Source organism: Salvelinus fontinalis, chromosome 8 (genome assembly GCF_029448725.1).
Source record: "Salvelinus fontinalis isolate EN_2023a chromosome 8, ASM2944872v1, whole genome shotgun sequence".
Taxonomy (NCBI): domain Eukaryota; kingdom Metazoa; phylum Chordata; class Actinopteri; order Salmoniformes; family Salmonidae; genus Salvelinus; species Salvelinus fontinalis.
In genome coordinates, this window is record NC_074672.1 from 33,183,252 (window position 1) to 33,199,495 (window position 16,244).

The 16,244-nt window shown below is 43.8% G+C and overlaps 1 protein-coding gene across 3 annotated transcripts in view; it reads right to left on the reverse strand.

The window, feature by feature from the left end:
- plcg1 (phospholipase C, gamma 1) overlaps positions 1-12,051 on the reverse strand; it is a 33,012-nt gene extending 20,961 nt beyond the window's left edge. For all 3 annotated transcript variants that reach the window (XM_055932833.1, XM_055932832.1, XM_055932834.1), the window contains exons 1-10: positions 11,734-12,051; positions 10,747-11,040; positions 6,653-6,805; positions 6,428-6,521; positions 6,257-6,304; positions 1,114-1,198; positions 919-1,002; positions 673-695; positions 520-589; positions 230-331 (exon numbers count right to left, since the gene is read on the reverse strand). In XM_055932833.1, the coding sequence (XP_055788808.1) occupies positions 230-331; positions 520-589; positions 673-695; positions 919-1,002; positions 1,114-1,198; positions 6,257-6,304; positions 6,428-6,521; positions 6,653-6,805; positions 10,747-10,963 (876 nt within the window). In that variant the 5' untranslated portion in view covers positions 10,964-11,040; positions 11,734-12,051. The remainder of the gene's footprint in view (positions 1-229; positions 332-519; positions 590-672; positions 696-918; positions 1,003-1,113; positions 1,199-6,256; positions 6,305-6,427; positions 6,522-6,652; positions 6,806-10,746; positions 11,041-11,733) is intronic.
- Between the last annotated feature and the right edge of the window lie 4,193 nt (positions 12,052-16,244).

Below are 16,244 nucleotides of genomic sequence, written 5' to 3' on the forward strand. Positions count from 1 at the left end.
ATGGAATTAAGAAATATATAAATATTAGGATGAGCAATGTCTGTTGGATGTACTCTCACCACTGTGTAACATGAAAGATTACTCAGTGGCATTTTTATTTATTTTATTCCCTAGGAGTGAGAGAGAGAGGGGGGTGTGATTAGTTTCCCTAGGCAGACGGGTTGTTAACAATGTTCTCTAGGTCTGGGATTTCAGAGACTAGGGGACGAGCTTAAGAGTGAGAAGGTACCTCATCTTGGTGGAAGAAGGGTTGTTCCACCTCCCTCAGTGGGTCCTTCAGGTACCCAAACATAAACTCCTGCACCTTATTGTTGTCGGTGGCCCACAGCTCCTACGAACACACACACACACACCACATTGTTGCACAAATATGTTATTCAGGTCATTTGATTTCCTTGTATCAACACGTAACACAATTACAAAAGAACTAGTTAATAAAGTGTATGAAAAGTCAAGCGTTGTGTTGTACTGAATCCCTAGAAACTTAGGTAGATGATAATGTTATATCATCCAGTATACCTTCTGGGCCTCCAGAAGGAAAGTCTTGAAGTCTTCTAGTAAGATCTTCTGCTCTGGTCTCTCAATGAACCTGACAGAGGGAGAGCGGTGTTACACAACTCACATCTACAGTATAACATGATGCTCAGGTGGCTTGGGTGTGTGAGTATCTACCTCTGTAGAAAAGGAATCTCCATCTGAAAGACAAACGTAAAGAAAATTATTAAACACAATAAACCTTGTCGTTTCAGTATGACAACACAGCTCCAGTCTGTCTGCCTGCCTGCTGGGCCTAATGGTTCCTACCATAGAATCTGTGGGTTTTAACTGGCCTCTTGATTCGGGAGCCATTTGAGAAGCAGACAGACAGAGAGAGGGGGTGAGAGAGAAGATTAGGATAGAAGGCTGAAGATGACTTACAGCTTTCTGGGCATCAAGCATCAGGCTGCGATAGAGCTGGGAAAACTGGCTAAAGGACACGTCTCCATTCCTCAACTCTGAGTCCTGAGAGAAAGAGTGAGAGGGGGCAATGTTGCCACAGGGTTAGGATGACACTGGAAACACACACGGGGGGGGGGGGGGGTATTAGGGAAATGTGATGTGTGAGGATGTTACCGGAAGTTTCTCTCTGAGGAACTTCATGTTGGGGACCCTGTAGTTAACCTGGCACAGCATGCTCTTCAGATCCTTACAGGATATCCTAAAATACACACAACGCCAAACACACAAATGAAGATGCGCACACTTACACACTTCTGGAAGAGTGCCATGTAGTGACTTCACCTCAGGACTACTTAAAGGAAGCTTCTTCTGAATGGGGGGGGGGGGGGGAGGGGGGGGGTGCTCACTCACTCACACACACACACCAGGAAGCTGTGCAGGTCTGTGGCTGAAAGGTTAGTTCCTTCACACCTCCACATCACGTACACACACCAGCCGGAGCTGGTAGGAAGCTTCTTCAAAAACTATTAAGCTGTGCTCATTCCCTAGTTGTGCATAGTTATTTGGAAAGTATTCAGACCTTTTCTCCACATTTTGTTACGTTACATCCTTATTCTAAAACGGATTAAATCAAAACTTTTCCTCAATCTACACACAATACCCCATAATGACAAAGCGAAAACAGGTTTAGAAAATGTTGCACTTTTATTACAAATGAAAACAGACACCTTATTTTTAAAATTGCAAACATTTCTAAAAACCTCTTTGTTTTGTCATTATGGGTTATTGTGTAGATGGATGAGAAAGAATAACTATTTTATCAATTTTAGAATAAAGCTGTAACGTAACAAAATGTGGAAAAATAATACTTTCCGCATGCATTGTATGGTTTTACTTTCATCCCTAGTCTGTCCAAAATGCCTCTGGCTGGCCTATATTGCTATTTGCTACAGCAGGTGGCTAGTCATACTGGTCTAAATTATTGATAATACACAATACCCAAATGTACCAAGTCTCCGAAAGAAAAGCATTATTGCTCTCCATTATCTCCAAGCTGATGAAATGCTTTTTCAATAATTCACAGTGCCTTTAGAAAGTATTCAGACCCCTTGACTTAATCTACATTTTGTTAGGTTACAGCCGTATTCTAAAATGTATTAAATTGTTGTTTTTCACCTATCTACACACAATACACACAAGGAGCGGCGGACTATGTATTTTTGTAAATAACAGCTGGTGCACGATATCTAAGGAAGTCCTGAGGTAGAGTATCTCATGATAAACTCTCTCGGTAGGTAGTGTTGTCTACAGGTTATCTGTATTCTTCATAGCAGTTTACATACCACCACACAGTCAGAGGCTGGCACTAAGACAGCATTGAATGAGCTATATTCTGCCATAAGCAAACAAGAAAACGCTCACCCAGAGGCGGCGCTCCTAGTAGCTGGGGACCTTAATGCAGGGAAACTTAAATACGTTTTACCAAATTTCTATCAGCATGTTAAATGTGCAATCAGAGGAAACAGAACTCTGGACCACTTATACTCCACATACAGAGACGCATACAAAGCTCTACCTCGCCCTCCAATTGGCAAATTAGACCATAATTCTATTCTCCTGATTCCTGCTTACAAGCAAAAATTTGATTAATAAAAAAGTGGTCAGGTGAAGCAGATGCTAAGCTACAGGAACGTTTTGCTAGCACAGACTGGAATATGTTCCGGGATTCCTCCGATGGCATTGAGGAGAACACCACATCAGTCATTGGCTTCATCAATAAGTGCATCGATGACGTCGTCCCCACAGTGACCCTACGTACATACCCCAACCAGAAGTCATGGATTACAGGCAGCATCTGCACTGAGCTAAAGCTGCCGCTTTCAAGAAGCGTGACTCTAACCCGGAAGCTTATAAGAAATCCCGTTATGCACTCCGACAAACCATCAAACAGGCAAAGCGTCAATACAGGACTAAGATTGTACTACACCCGGCCCTGACGCTTGTCAGATGTAGCATGGCTTGCAAACCATTACAGGCTACAAAGGAAAGCACAGCCGAGAGCTGCCCAGTGACACAAGCCAACCAGACGAGCTAAACTACTTCTACGCTCGCTTTGAGGCAAATAAAACTGAAACATGCATGAGAGCACCAGCTGTTCTGGAAGACTGTGTGATCACGCTCTACGCAGCAGATGTGAGTAATACCTTAAAAACAGGTCAACATTCACAAGGCCGCAGGGCCAGACGGATTACCGGGACGTGTACTGCGAGCATGCACTGACCTACTAGCAAGTGTCTTCACTGAAATGTTCAACCTCTCCCTGTCCGAGTCTGTAATACCAACATGGTTTAAGCTGGCCACCATAGTGCCTGTGCCCAAGAACACTAAGGTATCCTGGCTAAATGACTACCGACCCGTAGCACTCACATCTGTAGCCATGAAGTGCTTTGAAAGGCTGGTTTCATCCCAGAAACCCTAGACCCACTCCAATTTGCAAACCGCCCCAACAGATCCACAGATGATGCAATCTCTACTGCACTCCACACTGCCCTTTCCCTCCTGGACAAAAGGAACACCTGTCAGAATGGAATTCATTGACTACAGCTCAGCGTTCAACACCAGTGCCCTCAAAGCTCATCACTAAGCTAAGGACCCTTGGACTAAACACCTCCCTCTGCAACTGGATCCTGGACTTCCTGACGTGCCACCCCCAGGTGGTGAGGGTAGGTAACAACATCTACCACGCTGATCCTCAATACAGGGGCCCCTCAAGGGTGCGTGCTCATCCCCTCCTGTAAACTCATGACTGCACGGCCAGGCACGACTCCAACACCATCATTAAGTTTGCCAATGACACAGTGTGCTCATTCCTGATCACCGACAACGACGAGACAGCCTATAGGGAGGAGGTCAAAGACCTGACCGTGTGGTGCCAGGACAACAACCTCTCCCTCAATGTGATCAAGACAAAGGAGATGATTGTTGACTATGGAAAAAGAGGACCAAGCACACCCCATTCTCATCAACAGGGCTACAGTGGAGCAGGTTGAGAGCTTCAAGTTCCTTGGTGTCCACATCACCAACAGGAGACTGAAAAGATTTGGCATGGGCCAAGTCTAGGTCCAAGAGACTTCTGAACAGCTTCTACCCCCAAGCCATAAGACTCCTGAACAGCTTGTCAAATGGCTACCCAGACTATTTGCATTGCCCCCTCGCCACACCACTGCGACTCTTGTCATTTATTAAAGTAACTATGCATAGCACTACCTACATGTACATACTACCTCAACCAACCGGTGTCCCCGCACATTGACTATGTATCGGTACCCCCCTGCATATAGTCTCACTATTGTTATTTTACTGCTGCGCTTTAATTACTTGTTACTTTTAGCTCTTATCTCTATTTTTTGAAACTGCATTGTTAGTTAGGGGCTCGTAAGTAAGCATTTCACTGTAAGGTCTACATCTGTTGTATTCGCCGCATGTGACTAATACAATGTGATTTGAATACCCTATAATGACAAAGCAAAAACAGGTTTAGACATTTCTGCTCATTTATTTAAAAATATATATTTACATAAGTATTCAGACCCTTTACTCAGTACTTTGTTGAAAAACCTTTGACAGCAATTACAGCCTAGAGACTTCTTGGGTGTGACGCTACAAACTTGGCACACCTGCATTTGGGGAGATTCTCCCATTCTTGGTTTCATCAGACCAGAGAATCTTGTTTCTCATGGTCTTTTATTTATTTATTTCACCTTTATTTGACCAGGTAGGCAAGTTGAGAACAAGTTCTCATTTACAACTGCGACCTGGCCAAGATAAAGCAAAGCAGTTCGACACATACAACACAGAGTTACACACGGAGTTTAACAAACATACAGTCAATAATACAGTAGAAAAATAAGTCTATATACAATGTGAGAAAATGAGGTGAGATAAGGGAGGTAAAGGCAAAAAAAGGCCATGGTGGCGAGGTAAATACAATATAGCAAGTAAAACACTGGAATGGTAGATTTGCAGTGGAAGAATGTGCAAAGTAGATATATAAATAAGGGGATGTAAAGGAGCAAAATAAATAAATAAATACAGTAGGGGAAGAGGTAGTTGTTTGGGCTAAATTATAGATGGGTTATGTACAGGTGCAGTAATCTGTGAGCTGCTCTGACAGCTGGTGCTTAAAGCTAGTGAGGGAGATAAGTGTTTCCAGTTTCAGAGATTTTTGTAGTTCGTTCCAGTCATTGGCAGCAGAGAACTGGAAGGAGAGGCAGCCAAAGGAGGAATTGGCTTTGGGGGTGACCAGAGAGTGCGTGCTTTGGGGGTGACCTGCTGGAGTGCGTGCTACAGGTGGGTGCTGCTATGGTGACCAGCGAGCTGAGGGGGGACTTTACCTAGCAGGGTCTTGTAGATGACCTGGAGCCAGTGGGTTTGGCGACAAGTATGAAGCGAGGGCCAGCCAACGAGAGCGTACAGGTCGCAGTGGTGGGTAGTGTATGGGGCTTTGGTGACAAAACGGATGGCACTGTGATAGACTGCATCCAATTTATTGAGTAGGGTATTGGAGGCTATTTTGTAAATGACATCGCCGAAGTCGAGGATCGGTAGGATGGTCAGTTTTACGAGGGTATGTTTGGCAGCATGAGTGAGTCTGAGAGTCTTTAGGTGCCTTTTGGCCTCCCTGACCAAGACCCTTCTCCCCGATTGCCCAGTTTGGCCAGCTCTAGGAAGAGTATTTGTGGTTCCAAACTTCTTCCATTTAAGAATAATGGAGGCCACTGTGTTCTTGGGGACCTTCAATGCTGCAGAATTGTTTTGGTACGCTTCCCCAGACCTGTGCCTCGACACAATCTTGTCTCAGAGCTCTACAGACAATTCCTTTGATCTCATGGGTTGGTTTTTGCTCTGACGTGCACTGTCAACTGTGGGACCTTATATAGACAGGTGTGTACCTGTCCAAATCATGTCCAGTCAATTGAATTTAACACAGGTGGACTCCAATCAAGGATCTCAAGGATGATCAATGGAAACAAGATACACCCGAGCTCAATTTCGAGTCTCATAGCAAAGGGTCTGAATACTTGTGTAAAGGTATCTGTTTTACATTTTTTATACATTTGAAAATAAATCTAAAAACCTGTTTCACTTTGTCATTATGGGGTATTGTGTGTAGATTGCTGAGTAAAAAAAACAATATTAATCCATTTTAGAATAAGGTTGTAACATAACAAAATGTGGAAAAAGTCAAGGGGTCTGAATACTTTCCGATGGTGCTGTATTTAGTTCATGTCTAAAAGCACTGATTCATTTAACTTACTTGTCTTCTCTGTTGCGATCTACTGCATAAAACTGCTTCCGTAACCACCTGGGTGAAAAAAAGAGTTACATTGAAGAATGAGTCTTCGACACCGAAAGTGCTATGATAGCCATTTGCAACGTACCAAACAAGTGATGCCCACACAGCCTACCCAACCGAATAAAGGTGTACCTCTCTATCTGTAGAGGGGTGGGGGATTTGAGTGTGTCTGCCACCAGCCAGGTCAGCCCCTTCACCCACATGGTCATCTCCTCATCAGACGTCGCTGGGGAGAGGGGTCAAGGGTTAGGCGTCAACGTCCTGACATTCAAGTTCCATATTATGGTATGGGTGTGTCTCTACCTGACAAAACGGAAGGCTTTGGAGGTAATACTGTGGTGTGTATTTAGTATTTACCCGCTAGGCTGAGTGCTTTGAGGCGGAACTCAGTGCCGTGTAGGATGACGAAGCAGTGAGCCTGGTCTAGTCGTGCTGTAGCGTCCTCCACATAGCGCTCAAAGTCCCGAGACTTCTGGCCCGCTCGGATCTCCTTTATCTCTCGGATATCAACTGGAGGGGGGACAGATACAGGGGTCAGCCAAGTCACTCCAACATGAAACAGTCTGTTAAGGTTAGCTAAACAGTATCCACCAATCACATTTGGTTTGCACATTGTCAAGCAGAGCAGAGTGTTACAAATGCATGACATTAAGACACTGCTCTTTAGTCCAGCCACACTGTTGCAACATACTGGCCAAGGGACAGACCTTCAGAGGACCACAACCCACCCACCCACCCCCACACACACACCTGCTCACTATAATGGCCGACCGGGCCTCAGAGACAGAACAAGAGCTTTCCTTCTTTGCCTTGCAGATGGTGATCAAAAGCTAATGAACAGAAACCTGAATAGCCCAATTTAGTGCATGTTTCAGTGCATACCTTGAACTTCGTCATAAATCATGTCAATGGGAGATTTGTGCAAGACATCTAGTTACTGTATAAATGTGCATCTCAAGTTCTGATTTGGCCAGAAGAATGAGCTGTGAAGCATATGGAGAGTTGAAGCTACAGACAGTAGCAAAGTGGGATTGTGTTAGTGACAGTGTTGAGGTACACCGATTGTCCTGGTGCAGTTAGTTAGGCAATAAGATATTCACACACACACACACACGTCTCTCATAGCTCTGCTCCTGCTCCTCTTCCTGCCCTAAACCACACATCCTGTGCTGCTCTGCCGCCTACACTGTCTGTGTGTCTGTGTGTGCGTATGTACCCACCTTCTTACATCTCGAAGAATCTCACACACAAAACACACATCTACTTTGCATCACACGCATCTATGCAGCAGACTTCCGTTGAGACTAAGTCAATCTGACAGGTTGATATTCGAGAGAACATGTAAGTCAGTCTAAATATTTGCAGAGTTATTGTGAAGCTCCAGGAAATAAGAGCTAGCCAGAGGTGTGACCTTACACAGGGAGAGGAGAGGAGGCATCCTGACTAACATACCGACACGTCTCTCCTTCTCTCCTCTTCATTTTACTTCCCTCTAGCCCATTAACCTTTCTCTCATTGGCTCATAACTATCTGTGTTTACTTTAGGGACAATATGCACGTTTGAGGATGAAAGCATGGGAGGATAACTACACTGAAGTGTAGTTTGTTTTGAAGTATTAGAGCAGAGCTGTTGAACTTTGAACAAACTAATTGGCCCATGCACAGTCACCCATGATGTAGGCTATATTTGACTGTGGTATTGCAGAGGTTGTCCTTTTTCATTAGACTTGTGTACTGAAAGGATGGAAAATCCTAGTTCAAGGCATGCCATTGGCCTACATATACTGACTGACAGTTTCCACAGAGGCGTGCAGGTGCCTTTGCCGGAACACACACACACACACACCTCTCTCTCAAATCTGAGACGGTTTCAGCATATCAAAATATCTCCCACCGAAAAGAAAAAAAAGAGTTTGTCATCAGAATCTCGCCACAACATTTATCAGAAGATCTTATCCAATGTGACAGCTACAATAACTTTCAAAAGGAAGCTCATGGTCCACACAGAATGGAACCAGGCCAGCCACCACTGCAGTTACTGGGTTTCGGATTCTGTTGTGTGCAGTCACTGATGTAGCCACCTCATCAACGCCTTTATCCATGTCTAGTAAACCCTCTTTCCTATAGTGGGATTCTAATAAGCATGATCCTTACCCGAAAATAGCTTCACTCAGAAAAAACAGGTTTGGTTTCAGATTTGTTTACACACTGGATTGGGACTGATTTGTGCTTACTAAACTAGGGCATGGAGATATCTGGGGGAATAATTGTCGGCACAAATGAGAACCTATGTTGTCCACATTCTCAGGTCATACTGAGTGCAAGTGCTCGGACTACATTCTGCCAACACTGGGATTTCAGTCTTAGTGACACTAGCTAAACCAGAAAGTCTTACAACATACAAGTGCCATGTTAAGAAATCCCAGTAACACCTGTTTAAACAAGAGTTTAGATTTGTCAAGTAGGCTAATTTACTACATGTTCCTGGCTGGCTGAGAGTATAAAGACATACTGTCTACCACTACACCAAAACCCTGATGTTTGTGTGTTGATGCAAGCTATGACTGTGGTTAGATAAAGGCACACACACACCAGGCCTGGTGTGTTTGAGATGAGGGGGTCACCTGCTTGATGTGTGTTTGGGACAGGACCATCTCGGCCACACTGACATTTTGGGTCTCTGTCTGTTCCGTCTAGAATTTTCGCGGTGCACTTAGAACTAACTGTGGTCTTCGCTTGAGATTCAGTCAAGGGTAGGCGGGGAAAGCAGCAATGAGGCAGCTGGGTTAGGGTTTGATAGGTTACTGAGCCACCCAAAAACTTATGTCCGTTAGTGCAGTCCTTCACTCCTGTGAGGTTAGTGTACATCAAATAAGTGAACTGCTGTTCACCTGTTACAATTTGAATACTACATCACTTATTATATGCCAAATGTTTATCAGGGGACCAAAAGCACACCAATCACTAAGGAGGTATTGACACATTGACTAGGTACAGGTAGTCCTTGTAAATGTTATTTACTTTTTTGCCAATCTTGTCTTACTTTTTAACTCTGCATTGTTGGGAAAGGGCTGTAAGCATTTCACAGTAAAGTCTACACCTGTTGTATTCGGGACATGTGACAAATACAATTAGATTTGTATTAAATTCAAATGACATTTGATAATTTACTAGGGAGAATGATCTACATAGGCCTACAGCAGGTAATTGGACATCATCATTATTTCCTCTGAGGCAACCAGCAAGCATAAAAAAAATGCTGAGTCAGTGGTGATGAGAGAGACCCACTGATCTCCCCGTCATCGATAGGTTGGAAGACTAAAATGGCGCGGATTCTTTCCCAAATGATCCCACACTTCCAGTAAAAACTATCCATTCTAATTTTAAGGAGACGCATTCGCCAATATCATCTCACTCGCAAAGAGTAGGATATCATATGACGACGTTGTCAAGTACCGAAACTCCTCCATGGAGTTGAGCAAAGACTACATTTTTCTAAATTAACCTCCGACTCCTTAAAGTTGCTATGAATACATACTTCAAATGTAAAACTGTTTACCTGTGTTTGTTGTTGCGTGCCTTAATTTGTTTCCTGAAATTCTTAAGTTTTAATAAAATGTTATGCGCTGTGCACACTGAATCTCATGTGAATCAGTCTGTCATTGGTTGTAGCAATAAGATTAAGTTTTTAAATATTGTTTTAAGTATGGATTTAAGCAAACAAAGGACAACCATAGGTACATGGTGGTGGGGGGGGGGGGGGGGGGGTCGTTTAAACCTTTTTTTCCTGTCTCCTTGGCTGCATCCGGAGCAGAGTACAGCTGTGTGAGGCATCCTGCTACCCGGGAGACCGCTCTGAGTGAGGGGCGCACGCACAAGGCTCCCTTCACGAAAACACACAGGGCCTGTGATGAATTTGACACTTCTATCCAGCATGCGTTTCTACACTTTATTTAACACTGGGACAAAAAGATGTAGGTCATGTTCAAATGGGGCCAAATAAGGATGTTTCAATAGGCTATAGGCCTGATTTTTTGGATTTGCTCTGGCCTCGTGTGACATGGTTTTTCCATTATCTGAACATTGAACACCCTTCAAAATCCCATAATTGCTTCATAATAGTACTAACAAATACACAATTTCGTAATTGCACACATCTAATCACAAGCTACTGGACAAAATGACATAGCAAGTGTTTTGTTATTGTGTGACACTCGTGCCTCTCACAGCTTTGTTTTGTAAAAACATTCCTGTTTATGACAGCAGGTAAACAGACCGGTTTGGCATCATATTCTCCTGTCAGAACATATTCTGTGCGACAGTGACGACCAGTTGTGACCAGTTACCCAAGTTTTTGACAAAGATAGACCTAAATTATATTCATTGGATGAAACAGAATATCATGCAGCCTATGCATTGCACACATTTTCAAAAGTGAGAGCCATACTCACTTTCTCCCTCTATTTTATCAGTGCCTCGGGTCCAGATAATTGTCCTCGTCTCAAGTTTGACCTGAAATGTCCTTCTCTCAGGTCGCTGGGACTTTTTGGAGTAAAACAAAGTCAACACGGTCCCCAATTCCAGATCCCGGTAAAGATTGTTCATCTCGGTGTCACTCTCAATCCACGGAATGGGTCCGTTGGAAAAGAAGCCCGAGGTCCCAGCCATGTTCACTTCCCCCGTTTGTTGTCCTTTTCCTTTCAGAACAATCTCCACAGCCAGGGGCTAGACATAGACAGGGATACCTACAGAAGAGGGGGAAAACCCATGAAAACCTATTCTCTGGAGTTGATCATCTATTTGGCTAAGGTCTGTCAAACTTGCATATTGCCTTACTGTTAGAAATATGGCTAGGTGAGCTTAGGTGTAGGCCTAAACCTATGTTATTAGGGTAATATGTTGTGCAATAGTCTTCGCTATGATGCTACATATTTTGTGCAGTAGGCCTACAGGTGCTGGACTGAAAAAATGACAGACGTGCACCAATCAACTCTAGCTGATCACACACTAGGTATGGGAATATAGAAACCGATTTACATAATTTTAGAACACTTTTCTCACGAAGATAATACATGGAAATCCACAGGTTTTAACTGTAATCCGCGGCACATTTAAATAGATTAGATGGGATTTGAACCCTCTGAAACTGGCCTATTAGCTCAATGGAATCTGTTTCCTTCCCAAGCTACACATAAAGTTTAATTCCATGGGCCCAGATTCTGCTCTTTTTGTAACAAGCAATACAAAATAACATTCGTTGCGAAAGAGAGAGCGGATACACTGCGAGGCAAGGAATTCCGTGCTACATTTTCCTAAAGACGAGGGTGGTGGGCAGTTGTTCGGCCAAGGAAGTATGGCTGATTTCAACGCAGACAAACCCAGTTAGCTATCGCCATAGCATTTATCTTAGGTCACCCTTCTAGTACCCTTCGTCTTACCGTCTCAAAATCCAACTGGAACACGCGAGCAGCGCAACAATAGCAGAACAACACCTCGGTATATCGCCGCAATCACGGCCCCGCTCATCTCCGCCGGTCCAACTTCGGCTGTCCTCCCGTCTTCCCCTTTTTTGTGATTATATCATTGTGGTCCCGACAGTGTACGAACGCTTCAGTCGTGAGGAGAAAGATCCCTTTTCCTTTTGCGTCCTGTCACAGTTCCCCATCGACCGAGAGAGCCATAAGCAAGTTTTATCTGTATCATGCACGGCTCGGGCCCTTCCCCCATCCGACCCCTCTGTACAACAAAGCATCGGATAGATCGGCCTCTTAAAGATACAGCACTTACTTTTCCACCCCTCAGTCTACTTTGTTTTCATAATTATCTGTTTACTCTTAGGCTAACTAACCATCGCTAATTATTGCGCGCCTTTGGTCAGTGTCAGTGAGAACTAAAAGTTCCGTCAGATAGTATGCAAACCCCTTGACTTTTTCCACATTTTGTTGTTACAGCCTGAATTTAAAATGGATTAAATTGAGATTTTGTGTCACTGGCCTGCCTAGTCAAAGTGGAATTATGTATTTAGACATTTAGTTTGTTTGTTGTTTGCTAATTATTTTACAAACTCATAAAATGTATTGAGTCAGTAAGTATTCAACCCCTTTGTTATGCCAAGCCTAAATAAGTTCAGGAGTAAACAGTCGCATAAGTTGCATGGACTCACTCGGTGTGCAATAATAGTGGTTTTGTTGTTGAATGACGACCTCATCTCTGTACCCCACACATACAATTATATGTAAGGTCCCTTAGTTGAGCAGTGAATTTCAAACAGATTCAAACACAAAGACCAGGGAGGTTTTTCAATGCCTTGCAAAGAAGGGCACCTATTCCTAGATGGGTGAAAAGCAGACTTTGAATATCTATTTTAGCATGGTGAAGTTATTATTACACTTTGGATGGTGTATCAATACACCTACTCACTATAAAGATAAAGGGGTCCTTCCTAACTCAGTTGCCGGAGAGGAAGAAAACCAGTCAGGGATTTCACCATGAGACCAATGGTGACTTTAAAACAGTTACAGAGTGATGGCTGTGATAGAACAAAACTGAGGATGGCACAACAACATTGTAGTTACTCTACAATACTAACATAAATGACAGAATAAACAGAATACAAATATTCCAAAACATGCATCCTGTTTGCAATAAGGCACTAAAGTAAAACTGCAAAAAAATGTGGCAAAGAAATGAACTTTATGTCCTGAATACAAAGCATTATGTTTGCAAATCCAACACAACACATCGCTGAGAACTACACTTTATATTTTCAATAGAGTGGTGGCTGCATCATGTTATGGGTATGGCTGGCATTGGCAAGGACTAGGGAGTTTTTTTAAAGAATAAAAATTAACAGAATAGAGCTAAGCACAATCCTAGAGGAAAACCTGGTTCAGTCTACTTTCCAACTGACACTGGGAGAAGCATTCACCTTTCAGCAGGACAGTAACCTAAAATGCAAGGCCAAATATACACTGGAGTTGATTACCAAGATTTTCACAAGTGGCTTAAATTGTCCTGAAACTCTATGACAAGACTTGAAAATGGCTATCTAGCAATGATCAACAAGCAACTTGACAGAGCTTGAAGAATAGTTTGAAAACATTGTACAATCCATGTGTGCAAAGCTCTTGTGTTGACTCAGGGGTGTGAATACTTATGTAAATGAGATATTTCTGCATTTCATTTTCAATACATTTGCTAAAATGTCTAAAAACATGTTTTCACTTTGTCGTTATGGGGTATTGTGTGTAGATGGGTGAGGGGAAAAAAAAGATTTGATCCATTTTGAATTCAGGCTGTAACACATCCCATTTTCCACACATCCCATGTGGAAAGGGGCAAGGGGTGTGAAAACTTTCTGAAGGCTCTGTACTTGTGCAATACATTGCCAACCAGTGGCATTATGAGGCATTTGCATTTGCATACAAACTCACAAACCTGCTGAAAAAAAGTAGCCTACAAGCCTGAATATGGCATATTCTGAGTGTTTTTACGCAATATAGTCATGTGTGATTTATTACACTTTAGTCCAGGGCTCTCCAACCCTGTTCCAGGAGAGCTACCCTCCTGTAGGTTTTCAATCCAACCCCAGTTGTGACTAACCTGATTCAGTTTATCAACAAGTTTATGATTAGAATCAGGTGTGCTAGATTAGGGTGGGCGCGAAAACCTACAGGAGGGTAGCTCTCCGGGAAAATGATTGGAGTGAAAACCTACAGGATGGTAGCTCTCCAGGAACAGGGTTGGAGTGAAAACCTACAGGACGGTATCTCTCCAGGAACAGGGTTGGAGTGAAAACCTACAGGAGGGTAGCTCTCCAGGAAAAGGATTGGAGTGAAAACCTACAGGATGGTAGCTCTCCGGGAAAATGATTGGAGTGAAAACCTACAGGATGGTAGCTCTCCAGGAACAGGGTTGGAGTGAAAACCTACAGGACGGTATCTCTCCAGGAACAGGGTTGGAGTGAAAACCTACAGGAGGGTAGCTCTCCAGGAAAAGGATTGGAGTGAAAACCTACAGGATGGTAGCTCTCCAGGAACAGGGTTGGAGTGAAAACCTACAGGAGGGTAGCTCTCCAGGAAAAGGATTGGAGTGAAAACCTACAGGATGGTAGCTCTCCAGGAACAGGGTTGGAGTGAAAACCTACAGGAGGGTAGCTCTCCAGGAAAAGGATTGGAGTGAAAACCTACAGGATGGTAGCTCTCCAGGAACAGGGTTGGAGTGAAAACCTACAGGAGGGTAGCTCTCCAGGAAAAGGATTGGAGTGAAAACCTACAGGATGGTAGCTCTCCAGGAACAGGGTTGGAGTGAAAACCTACAGGAGGGTAGCTCTCCAGGAACAGGGTTGGAGTGAAAACCTACAGGATGGTAGCTCTCCAGGAACAGGGTTGGAGTGAAAACCTACAGGAGGGTAGCTCTCCAGGAACAGGGTTGGAGTGAAAACCTACAGGTTTGTAGCTCTCCAGGAACAGGGTTGGAGTGAAAACCTACAGGAGGGTAGCTCTCCAGCAACAGGGTTGGAGTGAAAACCTACAGGAGGGTAGCTCTCCAGGAACAGGGTTGGAGTGAAAACTTACAAGATGATAGGTCTCGAGGAACAGTGTTGCAGAGCCCTCCTGTAGAGGAGGGTAGCTCTCCAGGAACAGGGTTGGAGTGAAAACCTACAAGATGATAGGTCTCGAGGAACAGTGTTGCAGAGCCCTCCTGTAGAGGAGGGTAGCTCTCCAGGAACAGGGTTGGAGTGAAAACCTACAAGATGATAGGTCTCGAGGAACAGTGTTGCAGAGCTCTCCTGTAGAGGAGGGTAGCTCTCCAGGAACAGGGTTAGGGTGAAAACCTACAGGATGGTAGCTCTCCAGGAACAGGGTTGGAGTGAAAACCTACAGGAGGGTAGCTCTCCAGGAACAGGGTTGGAGTGAAAACCTACAGGTTTGTAGCTCTCCAGGAACAGGGTTGGAGTGAAAACCTACAGGAGGGTAGCTCTCCAGGAACAGGTTTGGAGTGAAAACCTACAGGAGGGTAGCTCTCCAGGAACAGGGTTGGAGTGAAAACCTACAAGATGATAGGTCTCGAGGAACAGTGTTGCAGAGCCCTCCTGTAGAGGAGGGTAGCTCTCCAGGAACAGGGTTAGGGTGAAAACCTACAAGATGATAGCTCTCCAGGAACAGGGTTGGAGTGAAAACCTACAAGATGATAGCTCTCCAGGAACAGTGTTGCAGAGCCCTTCTCTAGGCTATAGGCCTAGTGCTCTTTGACTAAATGTAATCCAACATTGTCCTTGGTGCACCTCATCCCATTTACCATAATTTCAAGTACATAAATAATTAGTGTTCTTGCTGAAAGCCAAAGTCACATTCCTATGACACCCAGAGTTCCCTGAAACTCACCACAAAACATCTAACTACAAACATGTTCACACATCCACTCTTTGTCTAATCTTTATCAAGTCATACATTGGCCATTGTTACAAGACTACTTTTGTCATTGTGTGGGGAGTTTTGACCTGTTTTCATAGCAGAGCCCTCCTGTGGTCTCAGGAGGTACCGCAAATAAGTTTCAGTTTCATAAAGATGACAATGTCATGTGTTGAGTTGTGATTTCATTTCACTTTTCTTTCTAAACTGAGTGTACACATAGACCCATAAACAGGACAGGTCACCACAGCAGGAATACACAGCACAGACAGAAACTGTAGAGCCAACACAACACACAACAGCACAGCACGCAACCCTGTTACCTCCCCCCTCTCTCCCAAAGGACATAAGATCATTGAGAATTGTATTGCGACCACCACCCTGATTGGCCACTGTTAATTATCTGACAGGATTACATCTCTCTCTCTCTCTCTAGATGTATTGTGTGTTCTGATACACTATCCCATTATGCTGTATTTTGGATTCAAGTCATTCAGAAACTTGAATTTAAGCTTGATGAACAAAATGAATTTGGC